This window comes from Pelophylax lessonae, assembly GCF_965119305.1.
Source record: "Pelophylax lessonae genome assembly, chromosome: 10".
In the NCBI taxonomy this organism is placed as follows: domain Eukaryota; kingdom Metazoa; phylum Chordata; class Amphibia; order Anura; family Ranidae; genus Pelophylax; species Pelophylax lessonae.
Window position 1 is genome coordinate 146887549 of NC_138777.1, and position 22609 is coordinate 146910157.

General features: G+C 47.0%; 1 protein-coding gene across 1 annotated transcript in view; it reads right to left on the reverse strand.

The window, feature by feature from the left end:
* Positions 1 to 22609, reverse strand: part of EHBP1L1 (EH domain binding protein 1 like 1) — a 539613-nt gene that overhangs the window by 37391 nt on the left and 479613 nt on the right. The window contains 3 exon segments of the mRNA XM_082271174.1: positions 837 to 910; positions 1031 to 1130; positions 3753 to 3873. Of these exon segments, the coding sequence (XP_082127300.1) occupies positions 837 to 910; positions 1031 to 1130; positions 3753 to 3873 (295 nt within the window).

Consider the following 22609-nt stretch of genomic DNA (forward strand, 5'->3'; position numbering starts at 1 on the left):
TTTTAAAATTTTACATGTGTTAAAAAAAATATCGGCCAATACCGATATGCGATCGGCAAAATATCGGTATCGGCAACGAAAAACCGATATTGTCGATCACTAAAATATATATATATATATATATATATACACACATACATGTTTCTCTCTGTGCTTTTTTCATATTCTAAGTATGTGGTCACAAATCCTAAATTAAGCTAGGTTCAAGGAAATATACATATATTTAGTACTACGCATAATTAATTCCTTATACATGGTTTTAGAATTTACAGTACCTGTGTCCAACAACATGCCGATGCCTTTGAATGACTATTGAAGAATCTGGACTTCGTAGTGCGTTTATCTGGTTTGTGGATTTTATTGTAGTTTAACTAATAGTGATTTTTATGCAAGGTAGAAAAGGTCCGTCATCTTAAAACACTAACAAAAATGGAGGACTTACTGGGTTGGTGTTACAAAGGAGGGGCTCAGAGGGTATGTCCTTGAAAGCTTTGACAGTGTCCCATCACCCAAAGGTACAACCCAGGGTCTATGAATACTTTACTTGTGTCTTGTACTGTACAATTAAGATACCAATGTTTTATTTATAGATACACTTTAATAATGTATGTAGGCCTAGGATCACTTATTGTAATATGGTATTTTTTCATCTAGCAATAAAAATAAATTTATATTTACAATAGTCGCATTTGATTGATTGAATGAGGTGCTATAAAGCATCACCTTATATGTTAGTTTCCTCCCTATTCATGTTGAAATCTTAGTTTTAGTATTGTGATTCAGCCATCATTTTAAAGAAACATTAACTCATAAAGAAGGACATATCAAACCCTCACCTTCAGTACATAGCAATGCTCGGAGGTCTCTGCTCAGGAGTTCAAACTTTCGCTCCAGATCTTGCTCCTCTGCACTACAATTCAAATACGTATGGTTACAGTAGACTGGCAGATATAAATTTTATTTTATACTCTACATAATTTAATGTTGTATTTAGGATTAGTCATATGAATTAAACATATCCAGTACTTACAGTAACTGTAGTTCATCTTGCCGCCTGATTAAAGCATTTTTCTCATTCACCAATGTGAACCATTCCTGGATAAGGGTCTCCTCTGCTTCCTTGTCAGAGCCTAGGAATTAGGGAGATGAAAGAGTTTCAATGTGAGTTGGGGAAGGGTAATCCTGTGTTATATAGCTGGTAAGTTTGAATAAATACACTGGTCCATCCAAATAAAATATTTTCCTCCCAATAATAGAGTCATCATTCAAGGATTTGCATATTGCTACCTTAATCCCCTCCTAGGTGTCACTTCTCCAGGAAGAATATGTTTAATATGTGTAGCTGTTCCTCATAACTGAGGTCCTCAAGACTCCTTATTAGCTTTGTTGTCCTTCTTTGGACTCTCTCCAGTTCAAGGACATCCTTCCTGAGGATTGGTGACCAAAACTGGATGCCATACTCAAGGTGTGGGATTTGCTTTCCTGGGTTACTACTGTAACTTTTGTAATTTTGGTGTAAAAGTAATTTTGAATGTAAAATTAGGGCCATGTAAATGTGTTAGGACTGAGTTTGTTTGCTGGTGGCACTGTGGTGTAGAGCCCTGCGCGGGACTGTTTTCTTAAACCCGCACCCGCCCGCTGAATGTACGACCAGGACCACCCGCACCCGCAACCTATGTGTTCCACTCCTGCCCGCACCCGCAATGTTTGTGTCCGCTCCCGCCCGCTCCCGCGGACTTTATCTCAAAGCTTGTGAAAAATGCACACAAATACTCAGACTAAATATTCCTTATAAGTTAACATCCAGAATAACAGACTTTAAGCATGATTGCGTTTTTCTGTAGTTTCTTTCTTAACGTGAGCAGAAAATGTTTTATGGGGGAACGAGAGCTTGCTTTGACCACAGAGAACTGTGCAGGTATGTCGTCTTGGGGCAGAGGTGCCAGATTTATGTCCATTGTAAACTAACACTTTTGTACTTTTATCGCAACTTACAAAGTTTAACTCTTTCCCATTTTTTTCAGTGACAACTGAGAATTGTTTCCAGATCTCTGACTTGCCTTGCTTTGATTTTGTCAATTAAACAGCCGCTTTAATTTTCTTCTCAACTTCTTGTGTTAACTCCATTTCTACTACACTGTTCCCCACGGGTCTCCCGCAAAATTTTCTGACCGCCCACTCCCGCCCGCAGCAAAGGTAAAACCGACCGCTCCCGCAAGATTTTCGTTGGAGCCCAAACCCAATGCAGCCCTCTACTATGGTGCTCTGGGATGATTGCTGCAGTTCCAGTGTCCACCACAAGGTGTCTCCCAGAAGCCAGCAGGCTTCAGTGATCAGCTCCCCCTTATTTCAGCTGGTAGATGGCTATATAAGGCTGCTCCTACTAACCTTGCGTCAATATTTTGATTGCCTCCTTGTTGACAGATTCTTTATTCCTGTGTATCCTGCTCCTGAGCTACAGTATCTAGCATCCTGTACCCTACTGCTTACTCCTACTCCTGGTTTCTGTAACCAGTTTTGATTCCCCCCTTTTTTGCATCCCTGGTATTCCCTGCTACCCTCATCCCTAATTGTGTACATATTTTGTATATAGTTAGTTGTTAGATCTCTGTTTATTAGGGATTTTCTTTTTAGGTTTATTACGGTGTTTTGTCACTGGGGTTTGTTCATGTTTACTGTTTGCTGGTGTGTGATTGTCTTTTGTTTCACTGTAATTAAACCCCACTTTAAAGATAGATACATTGTTTGGTCCCAGTTTCCTGTGTGTAGCTACATACAATATATTGTCAAAAGTATTGGGACGCCTGACTTTACACAAACATGAAATTTAATGGAATCCCAGTCTTAGTTTGTAGGGTTCAATATTGAGTTGGCCCACTCCTTGCAGCTTTAACAGCTTCAACTCTTCTGGGAAGGCTGTCCACAAGGTTTAGGAGGGTGTCTATGGGAATGTTTGACCATTCTTCCAGATGTGCACTGATGTTGGACGAGAAGGCCTGGCAACGGCCGAACAGGCAAATGTTCGACCCAAACTCATGCTCAGGCTGAACCGTTCCCCAATCCCTAGTCACGTTCATTCGCTCCAAACTCACTCATCCATGTCTTTATGGACCTTGCTTTGTACACTGGTGCGCAGTCTTGTTGGAACAGGAAGGGGCCCTACCTAAACTGTTCCCACAAAGTGGGGAGCATGAAATTGTCCAAAATGTCTTGTATGCTGGGGCCTTAAGAGTTCTCTTCACTGGAACGAAGATGCCAAGCCCAACCCCTGAAGAACAACCCCACACCATAATCACCCATCCAAATGATTTAGACCAGTCCATAAAGACACGGATGAGCGAGTTTGGGGTGGAGGAACTTGACTTGCCTGCACTGAGTCCTGAGCTTAACCCTGATTGAACAGCTTTGGGATGAATTGGAGCAAAGACTGCGAGCCAGGTCTTCTCGTCCAACATCAGTGTCTGACCTAACAAATGCACTTCTGAAAGAATGGTCAAAAGTTCATCTGCGTGTAAAAGCAGGCGTCCCAATACTTTTGACAATATAGTGTACGTCTGGTCTCCCAGCTGCTGAATCCTGACAAAATGTGATAATTTGTGTTTGATAGTATTGTAATACTTTAGCTTTCTTTTTACTGAGGGCAGAAAGTATAAACACCGCTTCAGCCTACAGTATGTGTCATCAGCTGACTAAATGCAATTGTGTAGCATTAAAAACAAAAAATAATAAAGTAATGATTTGTAATAAAATACCATCTTCCATAAGAGTTCGAAGATTCTTTTCTACTACTGCAGCTCTTGCATCCATCTCTTTTTGTTGATCCTCCAAAGCTGCAAGCTCAGACATCACATACTGGCTGGTGTCTTTAAGAAGCTGAGAATTAAAATATATATGACATATGGATTTAAAGTGATTGTAAATGATCACCTTGTAAAACAACCCATTCAGTTTAAAATAAAAATGAAAGGTAAAACATTTTTGTATAGATATAAAAAAAAACATTATAAATACCTTTTTACCCTTTTTCATAAGTGATCTCATTTTCCCTGTTCTAAGCTGCATAAGGGCTGGGGGGAGGAGAAGCAGCAGCATGTTGAGCTTCCCAATGAATGGCTATGCAGTGGGGGCATGTCTGATTATTGGAGGAGAGCAGCTTGAGTTTACAGCATAGCTAGAGAACTGACCACGGTGTGCTCTCCTGCTTGGTGTGGTCAGTTATTAATGGGAAAGCAAGGGATTTCCCGTAAAGGAAGCAATACAAAGAGAACAGAATACTTTCTCATACAAGTACATGGTACAACAGGAACATATCAAGAATATGAAGAGTTGGGGTAACTAACGCTTTAAGATATGGTGATGGTAATATAAAAGTACATTTCATTGTCTAAGGTTAACCATTCAAATAACATGAATGTTTAGTTTGCATAATTTAAATTGCAAGTCTCTTGATTAAAAATATGTTTTTGTTTTAACCTACAAGTATAGAATAGTTAACACATGTCATGTATTACAATTGCACAGAGCAGCCTGAATCCTCTTCTTCTCGGGTCCCTCTTCTGTGATCCTGGCCCCTCTCTCCTGTTCTCTCCTGTTCAGTGCCCCCCACACCATTCAGACACTTTCTCCCCTGATTGGCTAGCTGATTTTAACTGACAGCAGCGGAAGCTGCTGTGTCTCAGCCAATCTCGGTAGGCTGAGGCTGAGGCAGTCGTGGACATCGCTGGACAGAGAGGGACCTCAGGTAAGTGTTAGGGGGGCTGGTGCACACAGAAGGCTTGTTATCTTAATGCATAGAATGCATTAAGATAAAAAAACTTCGGAGTTTACAACTCCTTTAATAATAAAATGTAATGCCAAGCTATAGTTTCTAAAGCAAGCAAAATACTTTCCTTTATTATAGAAGATATAGACTCCAGAGGGGGAGTTTTGCTCCTGTAAAAAGCATTAGTAAGACCCCCATCTGAAACATGCAATTTTGTTTTAGGCACCACAAAAAGGTTTTTGGGGAACTGGAGATAATGCAGAGAAGGGCAACTGTCATGGTGAGGGTTCAGGACCACAGACCATTAGCTATAGCAGTAGAGAGGCTCCCACTGACCACCAGCAGGACAGGTACATAAGCAGGCCTCCCCGGTAGATGACTTGGACTCACCCAAGCTCTACGTATTCCCCAGAGCTCCTCATGGAGGAGATGGTTTTTGCTGCAAGTTAGTACCAGGTTGTGGATCTCAGGATCGTCCTATCAGGAGGTGAACAAGCCGCAGTCCAGTGTCAGATATGGCATGTAGGGATAAAGTGTAGTCAGTAAACATGCCAAAGGTTGGTAACAAATGCTTGCAGGTTGGGATCAAGCAGAAGCATTGTCGAGGAACAAGCCAAATGTCAATAATAAATGGTAGTGGAGATGAGGACAGCTGCAAGTATGCAAAGGAGCAAGATATCTGCTGGAGTGGGCACAATAATCTGGCACACAGGATGTGCAAAAGCAGGGCTTAGATAGGAAGTCCATGGGAGGAGCAAGGAGTTCAAGGTTCACCAGCAACAAAGGGAAAAGGCAAGTTTGTCATCAGGGATCAGACAGGGAGTTATCCAGCATCTCAGGTGGCACAGCGAGAAGAGCCACAACAAATACACCAAAGCAGTTGCAGGTTCCGATCCAGACCCTCACAGTACTCCCCTCCTTCCACAGTGGCCCCTGAACATCTTAAGGCCAGGCTGGTGAGGAAACTTCTGATGGAACTCTTTTATCATTCTGGGAGCATAAACATTCTCCTCAGGTTCCCAAGTATTTTCCTGTGGCCCATACCCCTTCCCATTGAACCAGATATTGTGATGTGTTCCTAAAGATCCTGAAATCAAGAACTCGTTCAACCACAAATTCTTACAAATGTACCCTGCACCTCAACAGGTGAAGGAGGTGGAAGAATTCTTCCAGAAAAAAGGATTTTCATGAAACGGGTTTATAAGGGATACGTGAAAAACAGGGTAAATCTAAAAACCTATCAAAAAATGATCAATCAGATACAATGTATAATGAAGCAAAATGCTTTACTGATACTGATCTCTGAACTCCACATCACTTACTACTAACCCCTGAACTCTGCCTCACTTACTTCTGACCCTTAACTACTTCAATACAGGGCACTTTCCCCCCCTTCCTGCCCAGGCCAATTTTCAGCTTTCAGCGCTGTCACACATTGAATGACAATTGCGCTGTCATGCTACACTGTACCCATATGACATTTTTATCATTTTTTTTCACACAAATAGAGCTTTCTTTTGGTGGTATTTAACAACTTTAAGACCAGAAGGATTTTCCCCCCTTAATGACCAGGCCCTATTTTGCGATTCGGCACTGCGTTACTTTAACGGACAATTGCACGGTCGTATGACGCTGTACCCAAATAAAATTTATGTCTATTTTTTCCCATAAATAGAGCTTTCTTTTGGAGGTATTTGATCATTTGTTTTTATTTTTTGCGTTATAAAAAAAAAAGAGCAACAATTTCGAAAAAAAAACAAAACACTATTTCTCACTTTCTGCTATATGACATTCCCAAAAAAAAATTTAAAAATCAAAATTTTTTAACATTTTAGGCCAATTTGTTTTCTGCTACACATTTTTAGTAAAAAAAAATCGCAATAAGTGTATTTTGATTGGTTTGCGCAAAAGTTATCGTGTTTACTAAGTACGGGAACGATTTATGTCATTTTAATGTTTTTTTTTTTTTTACTTTACTAGTAATGTTGGCAATCTGCGATTTTTAGCGGGACTGCGACATTGCAGAGGACAGATCGGACCCCTAACTGATATTTTTGACACTTTTGGGGGTACCAGTGACATTACTACAGTAATCAGTGCTAAAAATATGCACTGTTACTGGAATAGTGACACTGGCTGGGAAGGGGTTAACAGTATAGGTGATCAAGGGTTTAAATGTGACCCTAGGGGAGTGATTCTAACAGTGGGGGGGGGGGGGGGGCGTGGCTTCTGATATGACCACAGAGACATATGATCCTATATAGAAGGATCACATGAGCTCTGTGATCATTTCAGGGAGAAGGACGGTCGGCTGTGTTAACAACAGCTGACCATCCGTCTCTCTCTGCGGGGAGCGATTGCGGGTGTCAGGTGGCAATCGGAGCAGCCTGACCCGTGCCTCAGCTTCCCCACTGACGATCGGGGGCAGGAGCACTTGCCCCCTAGCTCCCCCCAGGCGAGTGACGTAGACCTACGTCGTTTTGCCTGTACAAGTCAGCCTGCCACAGTAAATATAATGTAAGCGGTCGGGAACTGGTTAATCACTGCAGGTTTTTTTTATTTCTTACAAAAAAAAAAGACAGAAAATTAAATGTATTTTCTGTGAGTAAATTAGGAAAATAAGTAATTTTTATCCTTCACTGATGTGCACTGATGAGACGGCACTGATGGGCACTGATGAGGTGGCACTTATGGGCATTGATGAGGTGGTACTGATGAGGAGGTACTAATATTCCGCACCTATGGGAACTGATAGGTGGCACTGATAGGCGGCACTGACGGGTGGCACTGTTGAGCACTGACGGGCAGCACTGATGGACACCGATGGGCAGCACAGATGAGCAGGCATTGACTGGCAACACTATGGGCACTGATGGCGGGTACTGTTTTTAAGCTTTTCTGTAATCAGTGCCCTGATTACCTTTTCTAGGTTCCCCTTTGAGAAGGAGCCGCTGATCGGCTCTCCTCGCCACACACTCTGACAGTGTGAGGTGAGGAGAGCCAATAAACGGTACTTCCTCATTTACATGTGACCGGCTGTGATTGGATCACATGGGTAAAGAGCCTTGTTCTAGCAACATGGAGCGTCCACGATCGCCGTACTGCGTGCCCCTGGGGGTGCGCGAGAGAGGCAGTTCTGGTGCGCCGTCATATGACGGCGTCCCAGAACAATAGCTGGACCGCTCCGCCGTCATTTGACGGTGGGCAGGTGGGAAGTGGTTAAACTCCACCTCACTTACTACTGATCTCCAAACTCCACATCACTTACTACTGACCCCTTAACTCCACATCACTTACTACTGATCCCTGAAGTCCACTTCTCTTTCTACTGACCTCTGAGTCACTTCTGAGCTCTACGTCATTTAATAGAGTACAGAGGTCAATAGTGACACAGAGTACAGGGTGCAGTAGTAGGTTACTCCCTCTCTCTCGTTTCTGCACTGTTTACCTGTATCTTCCTCCTGGACTCTTCATAGTATTTAGGGTACTGGATCTCTGGCTCTTCTATCCTTTCACCTATTCGCTGGTCCTACATAGTGGTACCACCCATGCCTGTTTCCTGTCTCATGTTATTTCAACTGATGCTGTATAATTTACATGGTGGCAGCGCAGTGTACCTGCAGTGTCCATGTGGGTTAGTTGCATTTTGCCATAGACTTCTATTATATCCCAGTTTGGGATCACTTTCTAAAAACAAAAACTGAAAGGGTGGTTTCGGTGCACTTTCAGAAAGCGCATCAAAACCATGTGACTTAACAGAAGTCTAAGTGCAAACCATGGGAACACTGTGCTGCGCCAATGGCGTGGGAAAACTCAACAGCATTAGTCTGAAAGCCAAGCTGATCTTTTTTTATTACTGACCTCTGAACCCTCAATTAATACTGACCCCTGAACTCTGACTCACTTACTACTGACCTATGATCTCTGCCTCACTTACTACTAACCCCTGAACTCCGCCTCACATACTACTGACCCCTGAACTCCGCCTCACTTACTACTGACCCCTGAACTCCGCCCTACTTACTACTGACCTCTGAACTTTGGTTCACTTACTACTGACCCCTGACATCTACCTTACTTACTAATGACCTCAGAACTCTGCCTCAATTACCACTGACCCCTGAACTCCACCTCACTCACTACTGACCTCTGAACTCTGCCTCACTTACAACTGACTCTCAACTCCACATCACTTACTACTGACCTCTGAACTCTACTTCACTTACTACTGACCCCTGAACTCCACATCACTTACTACTGACTCCTGAACTCTGCCTCAGTTGCTACTGACCTCTGAACTCCACATCACTTACTACTGACCTCTAAAATCTGCCTCACTTTCTACTGACCACTGAACTCTGCCTCACTTACTTCTCACCATTAAACTTCACCTTACTTACTACTGATCTCCGAACTCCACATCACTTACTACTGACCCCTTGACTCCACATCACTTACTACTGCTCCCTAAACTCTACTTCTCTTTCTACTGACCTCTGAGCAACTTATGAGCTCTGCGTCACTTACTATAGATTACAGAGGTCAATAGTGACACGGAATACAGGGTGCAGTAGTAAGATATCCCCTCTATCTCATTTCTGCACTGTTTACCTGTGTCTTCCACCTGGATTTCATAGTATTTAGGGTACTGGATCTCTGACTCTTCTCACCCTTCTCCTATCCACTGTTCCTGTAGGCGGAGCTAAATTGCAGCTACCCATAGCCCTGCTTACTGGACCTGGGAATTGAAGAAGATATGGGGAGCTGGAGTTGCAGTATTCCGAGTAATGTGAAAAGTCCAGGGAGAAGAACAGAAGTCATTCATCTTTCTGTGTCTCCCCTACAGCTGCACTTGGGGAAAACACCTTTGTTTATGTGAGGAAGGGGGCAGGTACTAAAGGATGGCACAGAGAGTAGGGGGTGGGTCTAAAATTGACTGTGATTGGCTTGTGGACCCATCTCCACTACCGTGCCAGCTTTAGCACCCACCCCCTCCCTATATAAAGCCAAAAATAGCCGCGCATCCCTGCTCCCTGTGCCGCCCTTTAGTATCCACCCCCTCCCCAACATAAGGCAAACAACGTTTCCCCTGCAGCTGCCTATGAAAAACACAGATGCCGGGGAGACACAGAACAGTGTTTTTCTAGAGCCGAGTGCCAGGGGGTATACTCTCTCTCTCTGCTATAAGCACGCAGTTTAGTTACAAGCAGTGTCAGAAGAATTTCAACTCCACAGAGGGGTGGGTGATGTGTCTGTCAATGAAAATTAGAGAAATGGATTTTACGGTAAGTCAAAAATCCCATTTTCTCTTTCGTTCATTGATGGACACAGCTTCAGATATTTATAACCGTTGGGACGTCCCAAAGCAGTGTTAAATATGAGGGGTGTGAACAGCATAAAAATTCCCAAGGTTAAACAGTAGCCAATCAGGCAACAGGAACTCAACCAAAACAACTGGAGCCCACCTGAAAAAAACAATACACCCTTGAAGAGGATCAGGTCCTCTCAACAGCAGCCTTCTAAACCTTGTGGCCAAAAGAAGCATCCACAGATGCCAACACATCCACTTTATAAAACTTTGTAAAAGTGTGCACCGATGACCAAGTGGCCACCTTGCAAACCTGTATCACTGAGGTCTGGTTCACACTTATGCGAGTGCGAGAAGTCTGCGAATCCGCAGCCTGTTCCCGCATCGCACACGCACCCCCGGCAGTTCACACTGCCATATGCGATACGCTGGGGGTGTCAATGTAATCTTAACGACACCCCCAGTTTGATCGCATATCGCAGTGCGATCGTGCAGTTCGCACAGGATCGGATCGCACAAGTGTGAACCGCTGTGCGATCCGATCCTGATGCGGCTGCCAAAAAGGGTCCCTGTGCGTGTTTGGTGCGGCTGCGGTGCGAATTTAGCCATACAAACTGTATGGCTAAACTCGCACCGCACAGCCGATCGCATGTAATGTCGGAGCAGTGCGCTCAAACATTACATGCGAACCCCGCACACGCACAAGTGTGAACCGGGGCTCAAGCCTGATGACGGAAAGCCCAGGAGGCACTAAGCACCCGAGTTGAGTGTGCCTTAACAGGGAAAGGAGCAACATGACCCTTGATGGAATAGGCCTGAATCACTGTCTGTTTGATCCATCTGGAAATAGTTGCAGAGGCCCATCCATGAGCACAAAGAGAGTCTGACTTCCTGAAAGACTCCAGAGCTGCCAGGTACACCCTAATTGCCCGGATCACATTCAAGACATGCAAGGCAATTTCCTTCAGATGTTTAGGCCTGGAACACAGGGAAGGCAACACAATGTCTTCAAATGAATATCAGAGACATCCTTTGGAAGGAACAATGGACAGGGGCGAAGAACTACCTACCTATATCTCTGTGAATCACCAGGTAAGGTGAACGACAAGATAATGCCGATAGCCACCAAAAAGGCCACCTTCTGGGAAAGTGTAAGCTGGGGAATCTCCCAAAGATTTTCAAAGGGAGGCTTCTGGAGGACCGAAAGCACCAACTTGGGGTCCCAAGGTGGCAATGGACCCTGTACTGGAGGAACCAAATGTCGAACACCCTGAATAAAGGTACACACCAGGGAGTGTGTGGTCAAAGGTCATTGGAAGAAGACCGCCAAAGCCAACACCTGGCCCCTGATGGTACTCAAGGACAATTTCTGCTCAACCTCCCGTTCAGGAAAGGTCAAGATCTGAGCCACTGAGAAGGAGTGAGGATGAACCCCAAGAGACTCACACCACGCAATTTACGTCTTCCACGTACGATGGTAGATCCTCATAGAAGTAGATAAGTAGATTTCCTAGCTTTTAACAGTGTAGGAATCACTGACTCAGATAAACCTCTATTCTTCAGCACTGGCATTCAACAGCCAAGCCGTCAAAGCCAGCTACTGCAAAGCAGGATGGAAGATCGGTCCTTAGGACAGCAGATCTTCCCTGAGAAGAAGCTTCCACGTCGGTAACCAGCTCCACCGGATCGGCGTGCCAAGGCCGGTGAGGCCAGTCCGGAGCCACTAAGATGACCAGAATCCCTTCCTGCCTCAATCCTGCAAAGAAGTCGTGGCAGAAGCTTGAGAGGAGGGAAGGCGTAAATCAGACGATACTGACCCCACAGGGCCACCAGCGCATCTGTGGCATTCGCCAGAGGATCCCTTGACCGAGCCACAAACCTCTGTACCTTTCTGTTGAGCCAAGACAAAACTGATGAAACACCTCGGGATGAAGGGACCACTCCCCTTAGTCCAATGCCTGCCAACTGAGGTAATCCGCCTGACAGTTTTCCACCCCGGGAATGTGTATGGCGGAGAGGGCTGGAACTAACCGTTCTGCCCACCTTAGAATGCCGGCTATCCCCAGAGCCGCCAGGACACTTCTTGTGCCCCCTTGGTGATTGATATAAGCCACAGCTGTGGCACTGTCCGATTGAATGCACACTGGACAACCCTGAAGACGGACAATTCAACGCTCAGAGTTCCAAGACATTGATCGGTAGTCTGGACACTTCCAGTGCCCAGATCCGCTGAGCAGAAAGCTTGCCGAGAATGCCTCTGTGGCATCCATGGTGACCACTGTCCAATACAAGGGGAGGAAGAATTTGCCCAGCCGAAGAACCAGAAAACAAAGCTACCTAATCAGGGACTCCTTTGTTCCCCAACTCAGCCGGATCTGATTGTCCAGAGTCTTGTTCAACTTGGTCAGAATCTCCCTTTGCAGGGACCTCGCATGGAACTGTGCAAATGGAACCACCTGGAAGGTAGACACTATAAGGCCCAGCACCCGCATGCATGTCCGGAGGGATGACCATATGTTGAACAGCAGGAGACAAATTGTAGCCTGCAATTTCTGGAGTTTGTCCAGAGGAAGGAACACTCTGGCTAACGCTGAGTCCAGAGTCAGGCCCAGATAGTCCAGCTTTTTGGACGGAACCAGGGCAGACTTCTGAAAATTCTGAATCCAGTCGAACTCCCACAGAGTTCATATTGTGATCGCCAGGCTTTCCACTAGAGCAGAAGGAGACTCCGCTCGCAGAAAGAGATCGTCCAAGTAGCCCAGTACTGCGATCCCCCATTTACGTAGCAAAGCTAGCACTTTTGTGAAGACCCGAGGAGCAGAGACGAGACCAAAGGGTAAGTGTCACGTACCTGGTCCTGAAGCCGAAATGCCGAGAGGGCTCTCCTTGCGGCTGAGTGCTTGGTGTCCCTGAAGGTGGTAACAGGAAGCACGAAGCCCAAAGAAGCAGGGATTGCCAGCTGTGCCCCAGATGAGGGTTGATGGTAGGAATATATCTCTGCAGGTGAACACCAGAGGAGGTGAGCACTAGGACCCAGGAGTGCTGTGGTAGTTGCAGACTGCACACGGCTGGAAGTAGTTTGTAATGGAGAGTGCAGCTGGCAGGATCAACAGGTAAGTACTGGAAGCAGGTTCTGCAGGCTGGGTACAGCAGGTGGGCACCAAGGCAGGTCACAGCAGACAAGGCACAGCCAAAGGCGTAGTCGGGGACAGAAGCAGAGGTCAGTAAGCCAGAGGTCAGCAGATCAGATAGCAGAGTCGTGGTTAGGCAAGCCGGGTTCATACACAGGGCAGATGACAAGAGAAGATCCGTGAACAATCCGAGGTCAGAGCTGGGAGCGAGACAAGAGGAATCCAAGAACAAGCCGGGTTGTCAACAGGTGATCAGAAGCAGCAACAAACACAGGAAGCAGGAAACAGGAAACAGGAAGCTGAAGACCAGTCAGCAATGTTCATGTGCCACAGATATCCTTTTAAAGGCCAGAGGGTGCTGGGATTGGACATCCACTTTGTGGGCCAGCACGCACACGTCTTCGCCCTAGCGGACGTGCGTTTGCAATACGTGCGTGCGTATTCATGCGGCTAGTTCCCTGACAGTGCCCCCCCCTTATGGGCAGCCTCCGGATGCCCAAACGTGACACCTTCTCAGGGTTTCTGTTGAAGAATTCTTGCAGTAACCTGGGGGCATGAATATTTACCTCAGGCTCCCATGAATTTTCTTCAGGTGGATATCCCTTCCACTTAACAAGATACTGAATATGTCTTCCTCGCTTTCTGCAATCCAGTATTGCTTCCACCTCAAATTCAGTTTCCTCGCCAATAGTAATTGGAGGTGGCGGTGGGTTCTCCCTTCCTGGGAAACGATCTGGAACAGCAGGTTTAAGAAGAGACACATGGAAGACTGGGTGAATTTTGTAAGATTGCGGAAGAGAAAGTTCGAAAGCCACAGGATTGATGATTCTTTTAATTCCGAAAGGTCCGATGAACCTTGGTCCCAGCTTACGAGAAGGACAGGGGAGTTTTAGGTTGGCCGTAGACAGCCACACTCTGTCACCAACCTTGAAGGCCGGATTCTCCCTTCTCTTCTTATCATAATTCCTTTTATAGTCATCCTGGGCCTTTTGTATTGCCTCCTGCAGGGTCTGGTAATTCGTAAAGATGGAGGTTAATCTATCTTGTACTGCGGGCACATCAGTTTCTGGCAGAGAATCTGGAAAAAAGCATGGATGAAAGCCATAGTTAGCCCAGAATGGGGTTTGGTTGGTGGCCGCGTGCACTGAGTTATTGTAGGCAAATTCAGCACAGGGGAGCAGAGATACCCAGTTGTCCTGTGAAAAGGTGGAGAAACACCGAAGATACTGCTCTAAGGTCTGGTTGGTCCTCTCTGTCTGACCATTGCTTTGTGGGTGGTAGGCTGAGGACAAGCAGACATCAATATTTAAAGCTTTGCAAAGGGTTCTCCAGAATTTGGAGGTAAATTGCACACCTCTGTCTGATACAATGCTTTTGGGCAAGCCGTGAAGTCTCACTACTTCTTTAATAAAAGCCTGAGCCGTGTCTGTGGCTGAAGGTGTGCCCACCATAGGCACAAAATGCGACATCTTAGATAATCGATCAATGACTACAAAGATGGATGTGAATCCCTCAGCCGGAGGCAGGTCCACTATAAAGTCCATTGACAACATCTTCCAGGGCAAATCAGGAATTGGTAACGGCCTTAGCAGGCCCCAGGCTCTGGTGTTACTTCCCTTATTACGAAGGCACGTAGTACAGGAGCCAACATAATCCTTACAGTCCTGACTCAGGCCTGGCCACCAAAAAGATCGTTGAATGAGCTCAATGGTCTTGTGTACCCCGAAATGACCCGCTAATTGATGGTCATGACATGCCTTCAGGACTAGGGTCCTTGCTTCTTGTGGAACGAAGATCTTGTTATTTTGCCAGAAAAAATTGTCTTGTTTTTTCAAGGAACGAACTTCAGACTCCGGACACTGAGTGGAAGCTTGCTGGATGGCTGATTTTAAATCAGGTTGCAACAACAAAAAGTTTTGTGGTGAAAGGATGGTACTGGAGGAGGCTATTTCAGGGGTCTCTGGAAACATTCGTGAAAGTGCATCGGCCTTGCCGTTTTTTGACCCTGGCCTGTAGGTGATATGAAAATTAAATCGGGAGAAGAACAAAGCCCACCGTGCTTGCCGAGGCCTAAGGCGTTTAGCAGTCCTAAGATATTCCAGATTCTTGTGATCTGTAAATATCATCACTGGATGGGCAGCTCCTTCCAAAAGATATCGCCATTCTTCTAAGGCTGTTTTGATAGCCAGTAGCTCCCGATCACCGACATCATAATTCCTTTCTGCTTGACTCAGCTTCCGAGAAAAAAAAGCTACCGGATGGAGCAAGGCTTTAGGCCCCATACGTTGTGACAAGATTGCCCCAGTGGCGACCTCGGAGGCATCAACCTCCAAGACATAAGGCAGAGCAGGGTCTGGGTGCCGAAGTATTGGAGCGGAGGTGAAAAGAGCTTTCAGTTTATTGAAGGCCGCCTGGGCTTCCTGGGACCACTGAAATCGGGAATGTTGCCGTGTGAGCTGGGTAATGGGAGCAATAATGGATGAGAACCCTTTAATAAATCTCCTGTAAAAGTTGGCGAACCCCACAAATCTTTGGATTCCTTTTTTATCCACTGGGGCAGGCCATTCCAGGATGGAAGACACCTTTTGGGGGTCCATAGCGATACCATCAGTGGATATGATCAATCCTAGGAACTGGATGGTTTGTCTCTCAAATTCGCATTTCTCTGCCTTGGCGTAGAGTCCATGTTTCCTGAGGGTAGACAAGACTTTCTTTACGTGCACACGATGCAATTCAAGAGATGCAGAGAAAATGAGAATATCATCAAGATAGACTATAAGGAAGTAATCCAGAAATTCTCTAAAGATGTCATTTACAAGGTGTTGGAAAGTGGCTGGGGCATTGCAAAGTCCAAAAGGCATCACAAGGTATTCAAAATGTCCGAAACGGGTTCGGAAGGCCGTTTTCCACTCGTCGCCTTCTCTAATTCGGACTAAATTGTATGCACCTCGTAGATCCAGTTTAGTGAAAACTCGAGCAGCTCGAAATCGTTGAAACAGTTCTGGTATGAGAGGTAGCGGGTAGCGGTTCTTGACAGTAATTTTATTCAATTCCCTGTAATCTACACAAGGTCTGAGTGTATGATCCTTCTTTTGAACAAAGAAGATTCCTGCTCCTGCAGGGGAAGAGGATGGACGGATAAATCCTTTTTCCAGATTCTCGTTTATGTAGAGTCGTAGAGCCTCCAGCTCTATTTCTGATAATGGAAAAATCCGACCAAAAGGAATTTCTGCACCTGGAAGTAGTTCAATAGGACAGTCATAAGAGCGATGAGGTGGCAACACATCAGCTTTCTTCTTATCGAACACATCCAGGAAGTCATGATAGCTAGTAGGCACATACTGACCGATATCTGAGAATGCCTGAACGGTCAGGCAGCTGGGAGAGTCCAATGGTTCAGGAGCGAAACAATGCTGCTGGCAGTAGGCTGAAGGGAACATGATCTCCCCTTTAGACCAGTCAATCTTGGGATTATGGGCCCTCAACCAGGGAAGGCCGAGTATTACCGGAAACAAGGGGGAGTAGAGGACATCGAAACATAGGAACTCTTGATGTCCAGAGTCAGTAATCGTTAGAATTGGTTCAGTCTCTTGGGTAATGGGCCCCGACTTGGGAATGGTGCCGTCTGCCAGGTGAACAGTAAGACTCAGTCTTTTAGGTCTAAGTGGAATCTGTAATTTCTTAGCTAATGTAAGATCCAGAAAACAACTGCAGGCGCCTGAATCAACAATGGCTCGGAATTTGACTTCCCCTTCTGCCACTTGCAGTGAGACAGGCAAGATGATATGAGCGGGGGAGGATCCAGCGACAGAGGCATATGTGGGACGAGAGGACAGGAACTTACTGGGTCTCACAGGGCAGTTTCGAAGGAAATGTCCCGTACCGCCACAGTATAGACAAAGGTTGGCTTGCCGCCGGCGGATCCTCTCTTCAGGGGTCAGGGAAGGCCGCAACAGGCCGAATTGCATGGGTGTAGTGGTGGTTACTGGAGGTTTGTAAGATTGAGTCCGTTCAAAGCGCCGCTCCCGTAATCGGCGGTCAAGCTGTATAGCCAACTGTATAAGGCGTTCAAGGGTAGTGGGAGCTTCCACCCGGGCCAGTTCATCTTTGAGCGCCTCGGACAGACCAAGCCGGAACTGGTACTTGAGTGCGGCTTCATTCCAGTCTGTATCTGCTGACCATTTGCGGAATTCAACCGTATAGTCCTCTACAGGCCGATTCCCTTGCTGGAGTGTGTGCAGGGCCGCTTCGGCCGAAGCCATTCGCTGGGGGTCATCATACAGCTGTGCCATGGCTTCAAAAAAGGCTGAAACTGAGTCTAGGACTGGGTTACTTTGTTCCATAAGATGATGGGCCCAGGATTGAGGTTCTTCTGTCAGCAAGGAGATGATGAAACCGACTTTGACAGTTTCAAGGGAGAAAGTCCGTGGCTGCAGAGCTAGGTATAACTGACAAGCATTTTTAAACGCTCTGAATTTTCTTCGGTCCCCGGAGAAACGTTCGGGTATGGGGACCCTTGGTTCAGGTGGAGGTACCACTACTGTGGGTATGACAGCAGTGCGTTCAAAAACAGCAGAGGCTGGAGCAGAGACCTCATGTGCGGTATTCTGGCAAGCAGAAAAGGACGTAGAGGGTATGCTGTGCAGGCGACCTTCTAGTTGCATATAGCCTTCTTGTAAATTCTGTACGGCTTGTGTGAGGGCTGTAACTTGTTGGCACAAAGCCTCTAGCGGAGACGCACCTCTGTCGGCTTCAGACATTTTATGGCTGACTGGTACTGTCACGTACCTGGTCCTGAAGCCGAAATGCCGAGAGGGCTCTCCTTGCGGCTGAGTGCTTGGTGTCCCTGAAGGTGGTAACAGGAAGCACGAAGCCCAAAGAAGCAGGGATTGCCAGCTGTGCCCCAGATGAGGGTTGATGGTAGGAATATATCTCTGCAGGTGAACACCAGAGGAGGTGAGCACTAGGACCCAGGAGTGCTGTGGTAGTTGCAGACTGCACACGGCTGGAAGTAGTTTGTAATGGAGAGTGCAGCTGGCAGGATCAACAGGTAAGTACTGGAAGCAGGTTCTGCAGGCTGGGTACAGCAGGTGGGCACCAAGGCAGGTCACAGCAGACAAGGCACAGCCAAAGGCGTAGTCGGGGACAGAAGCAGAGGTCAGTAAGCCAGAGGTCAGCAGATCAGATAGCAGAGTCGTGGTTAGGCAAGCCGGGTTCATACACAGGGCAGATGACAAGAGAAGATCCGTGAACAATCCGAGGTCAGAGCTGGGAGCGAGACAAGAGGAATCCAAGAACAAGCCGGGTTGTCAACAGGTGATCAGAAGCAGCAACAAACACAGGAAGCAGGAAACAGGAAACAGGAAGCTGAAGACCAGTCAGCAATGTTCATGTGCCACAGATATCCTTTTAAAGGCCAGAGGGTGCTGGGATTGGACATCCACTTTGTGGGCCAGCACGCACACGTCTTCGCCCTAGCGGACGTGCGTTTGCAATACGTGCGTGCGTATTCATGCGGCTAGTTCCCTGACAGTAAGACCACAAACTGATAATGCTCCTCTCCCACGGCAAAGCGGAGGAAGCGCTGGTGACTGGCACATATTGGAATGTGAAGGTAAGCATCCTTGATGTCGATAGATGCAAGGAAATCCCCCTGACGCAGGGATGCCACCACGGTACAAATGGACTCAATTCTGAACGTCTGCACCTGCACAAAGCAGTTCAGCTCCTTGAGGTCCAGGATTGAACGCACTTTGCCTTCCTTCCTGGGAACTGTGAACAGGTTTGAGTAAAAACCCTGAAACCATTCCAAAGTCGGAACCGGGACAATCATCCCTTGATGTAACAGGTCTTGTAACGGTCCAAACAGACCTTGTAAGCGGTCCAGGGACAGGCGCAAGTTGGAAGGAAAGAACCTTGCCGGGGGACAAGACCGAAACTCAATCTTGTAGCTGGACTGAATGACTTTGTGGAACCACTTGTTTTGCACCAGGGAAGTCCACGGGTCCTGAAACCAGCAAAGACGCCCCCCCCCCACCCCGATACAGGTGAGGGTGCGCCTTCATGCTGAAGGAGCCTTGTTTGCGGGTCTGGAGAAGCCCGCTCTTGGCTTGCCAGACAAGGTTCATGGAGGAGGCCCTAAAAGGCTTCGAAGCCCTTGTCAGTCGACCCTGAAGGATGAAAAAACGTCTTTTGAGCCTGAAAAGGAAGGCCCACATCTTCGACGAGGTTCCTTGCCCTTCGTAGCCTGCGGAAGAAAAGTACTCTTCCCCCCTGTGAGACCTTTAATGATGTCATGCAGGGTAGCTCCAAATAGGTGATCTCCATGAAAAGGCAGATCAGTCAAGGCCTTTTTAGAAGTCTAGGCCGCAGACCAGCACTTGAGCCAAAAGGCACACTAAAGGACCACTGCCAAAACAGAGAGCCGAGCCACTAGGGGAGCCGCATCCAAAGAGGCATCACATATAAACTGCAGCCCCTGGACCAGCTGTTCTCCCTCCAGGTCACGGCGTAATAGCTTAGATCACTCGGTCAGAATTTGGGACACCAGGGCAATGGTGAATACCGACCTCTTTACTGAACCAGCTAGAGTGTACATATTGCGGGCCACAGCCTCCACCTTCCTGTCAGACGGATTCTTAAAGGCCGGTGTGTTTTCAACCGGAATCATGGTTGCCTTGTTCAATCTGGAAACCGGAGGGTCCACCACCAGTGGAACAGTCCACTTCTTAAGAATGGTCTCTTCATAGGGGTAACGCCTAGTAAAGCGCTTAAGGACCCCACGGGGACGCTTTGGTAGTCCCTACTCTTTAGTGACAATTCTGTCAAAATAGGCGGGGAAAGGAAACACCTTTGCCACTCTGGATGGCTTGTGAGTGCCAAAGGGAACCTGCACCTCTATCGCAGCTTTAGCTGCGTCCTCCATCTTTAGGGTCTCACACACAGATGCAATCAGTGCCTCCATCAGCGCCTTTTCATGCACGGTTGCAGACGTGGAGGAATCATCCTCACTATTAGAGGATTCCGGGAATGTGGTTGCAGACCCAGCAGGGTAACCCATGTCTGCGGCGGCCAAATCAGATGCAGGATCAGATGATAATATAGATGAGGCAGGGGAAGGCGAGGGACTCTTTTTGCTAGCCCGTCGCCCGAAGACCAGCTCCACCTGGGACACAAAGGACTCCAGGACCGCTGTCAGTGCATCAGAGAGCGGATCAGGTGGGGAGATGTGCTCCAAAGACTCCATGAGCCACCAGAGGGACCCCACAAAAAGTGTAATACACTGCAAGAGACAACCCCCACCGCACTGGCAGCACCACCCAGTCGCCAGGCACAAAGCACCAAGCGATTCTCAGCAGAGAGAGAGAGAGAACTCCACCAGACTCACCACCCAGCAGAAACAGCCATTAAATAATATGCACACCACGTGTGGCAATCAGGAAATGAGAGGATCAAGGAGTCAGCACCAGGGAATGAGGAGGGGCTCCCACTGCCAAAATCGTCACCCACAGGGCTCCACTGTCATGGCTGCCGCTGATTTCAATGGCAAGCCCCTGAAAAATGGCCACCAGACTACACAAACATGGCTACCATGTATAGAAACACACAGGCTACAACAAAATGGCGGCACCATGAGGCTTACAGGGACTCAGGAGGGAACCCAGGCCTCAAGGACAGACCCATGCGGAACAGGGGGCCCTGGCAGGAGCCCCACTAGGTACAACCCCCATCCGGTTGCCAGCGGCGCACCCCTCCATCCCCCATCGCCAGCATAGCGCCCTGCCCCCACCCCAGGAGGTAGACCAGACCACCCAAGTAGCCCCAACATATGTGGAGGGGGAGGGGGGTAGGATGGGGGACAGATGACAAGGGGGGTGCTTGACGGGAAGGAGGGGAACCCGGGGGTCTGACCACCCCAAGGAGTGGCCCACGTCCACCCAAAACCCTCATGGGCCAGAGGGGGGACAGCTACTTACCATACCAGGAACCAGGCAGGCACAGCTCCAGACAGAACCCCTCTCCATCGAAATAGGGAGCTGTTGGCTAGGAGGAACGCGGCGACTCGGGCCGAGACCCATCGTATGTGACCTCACGAGGCATTTAATTCGCAGGCCAGCCCCCGTCCAGTGGGGCTTTGTCGCGGCTGACCTAGCGCAGAGCTGAGGTCTATGCGCGCTCGCTGGCCAGACTGGGGTTACCACTGGATCTAGAATATCCAGCCCGTCGCTCAGTCCGGCAGTTAATTGTAGATCTCACAGGAAAATCCAAGAAAAAATAATTTCTATCTAAAAAGAAAAAATTGCAGGGACCAAAGATCCCAGCAAAGAAATAGATCCTTACTCCTGACTAGGCAAAAAAAAAAGTGGTTATAGCAGAGAGAGGGAGTATACCCCCCGGGAATGCCCATGGGCATAGCCAGACTTTTTTTTATGCCTAGTGTCCTACTCCTATAGGGGGCAGTATAACCAACGGTTATAAAGATCTGAAGCTGTGTCCATCAATGAACAAAAGAGAAAGCACTTTTTATATTTACGTTTATCAGCATTTATGGTGCACATTGTAATTTTTTTGGGTATATAAGGATTTTTTAGGCATGCTCATTTTGGTATAATTTATCTATATACTATATTTATTTTGGTAAAATGTATCCATATACTGTAGCACTTAATAGGATAGGGTGCCCGCAACTTTTTAATATATGATGAAAGATTAACTGAACTGAATTTATTCTCCCTTGAGAAGAGGAGTTTAGGGGGAATATGATCAACATGTATAAATACATAATCGGACCATATAGTGAACTTGGTGCAAAGTTATTCACTTTAAGATTTTTACAAAGGACAAGGACCTCCGATACGGGCAGGAAGTTACACTCTGACAGGAAGCTCAATGAACTACCTAGAGCATTCAACAGCAACCCGGTAGTTAATTGAGAATTACAAGCTGACAGCCGCAAAGGCTGTTGAGACTTGTAGTTTTCCCATTCACAGAACACTGTGAATGGATGACGCTGCCAGGCGGGCAATGCCCCTCACGGCTGCATATTTTTAGATTGAGACTGCGAGCAGGGGGAGAACCTCTGCATATTGTGAGGGATTAGCTCGGTGGTAGGCGTAGATGACTCCTTGGGGGGTGCGTTTTCACAGAGAAATAGCCCAAAAGTGCTTGCAAACAACAGGTTTATGGTTTATTCTTCCAATTTCTTCAAACAAGTGCATGCAGCAAAACATCAAAATAAAATAAAACAAAATAAATCCTTGCCTCTGTGGGCGGCTACCTTCTCACAGCTGGAACCTGCCTAAGAAGTCTTCCCAACCTACTGTTGGGCCGACACTGCTGATCCTACAGCAGACACTCAAATGTCCATTTGTTTGCTTTTCACACAGCACAAACATTGTCCATTGAACA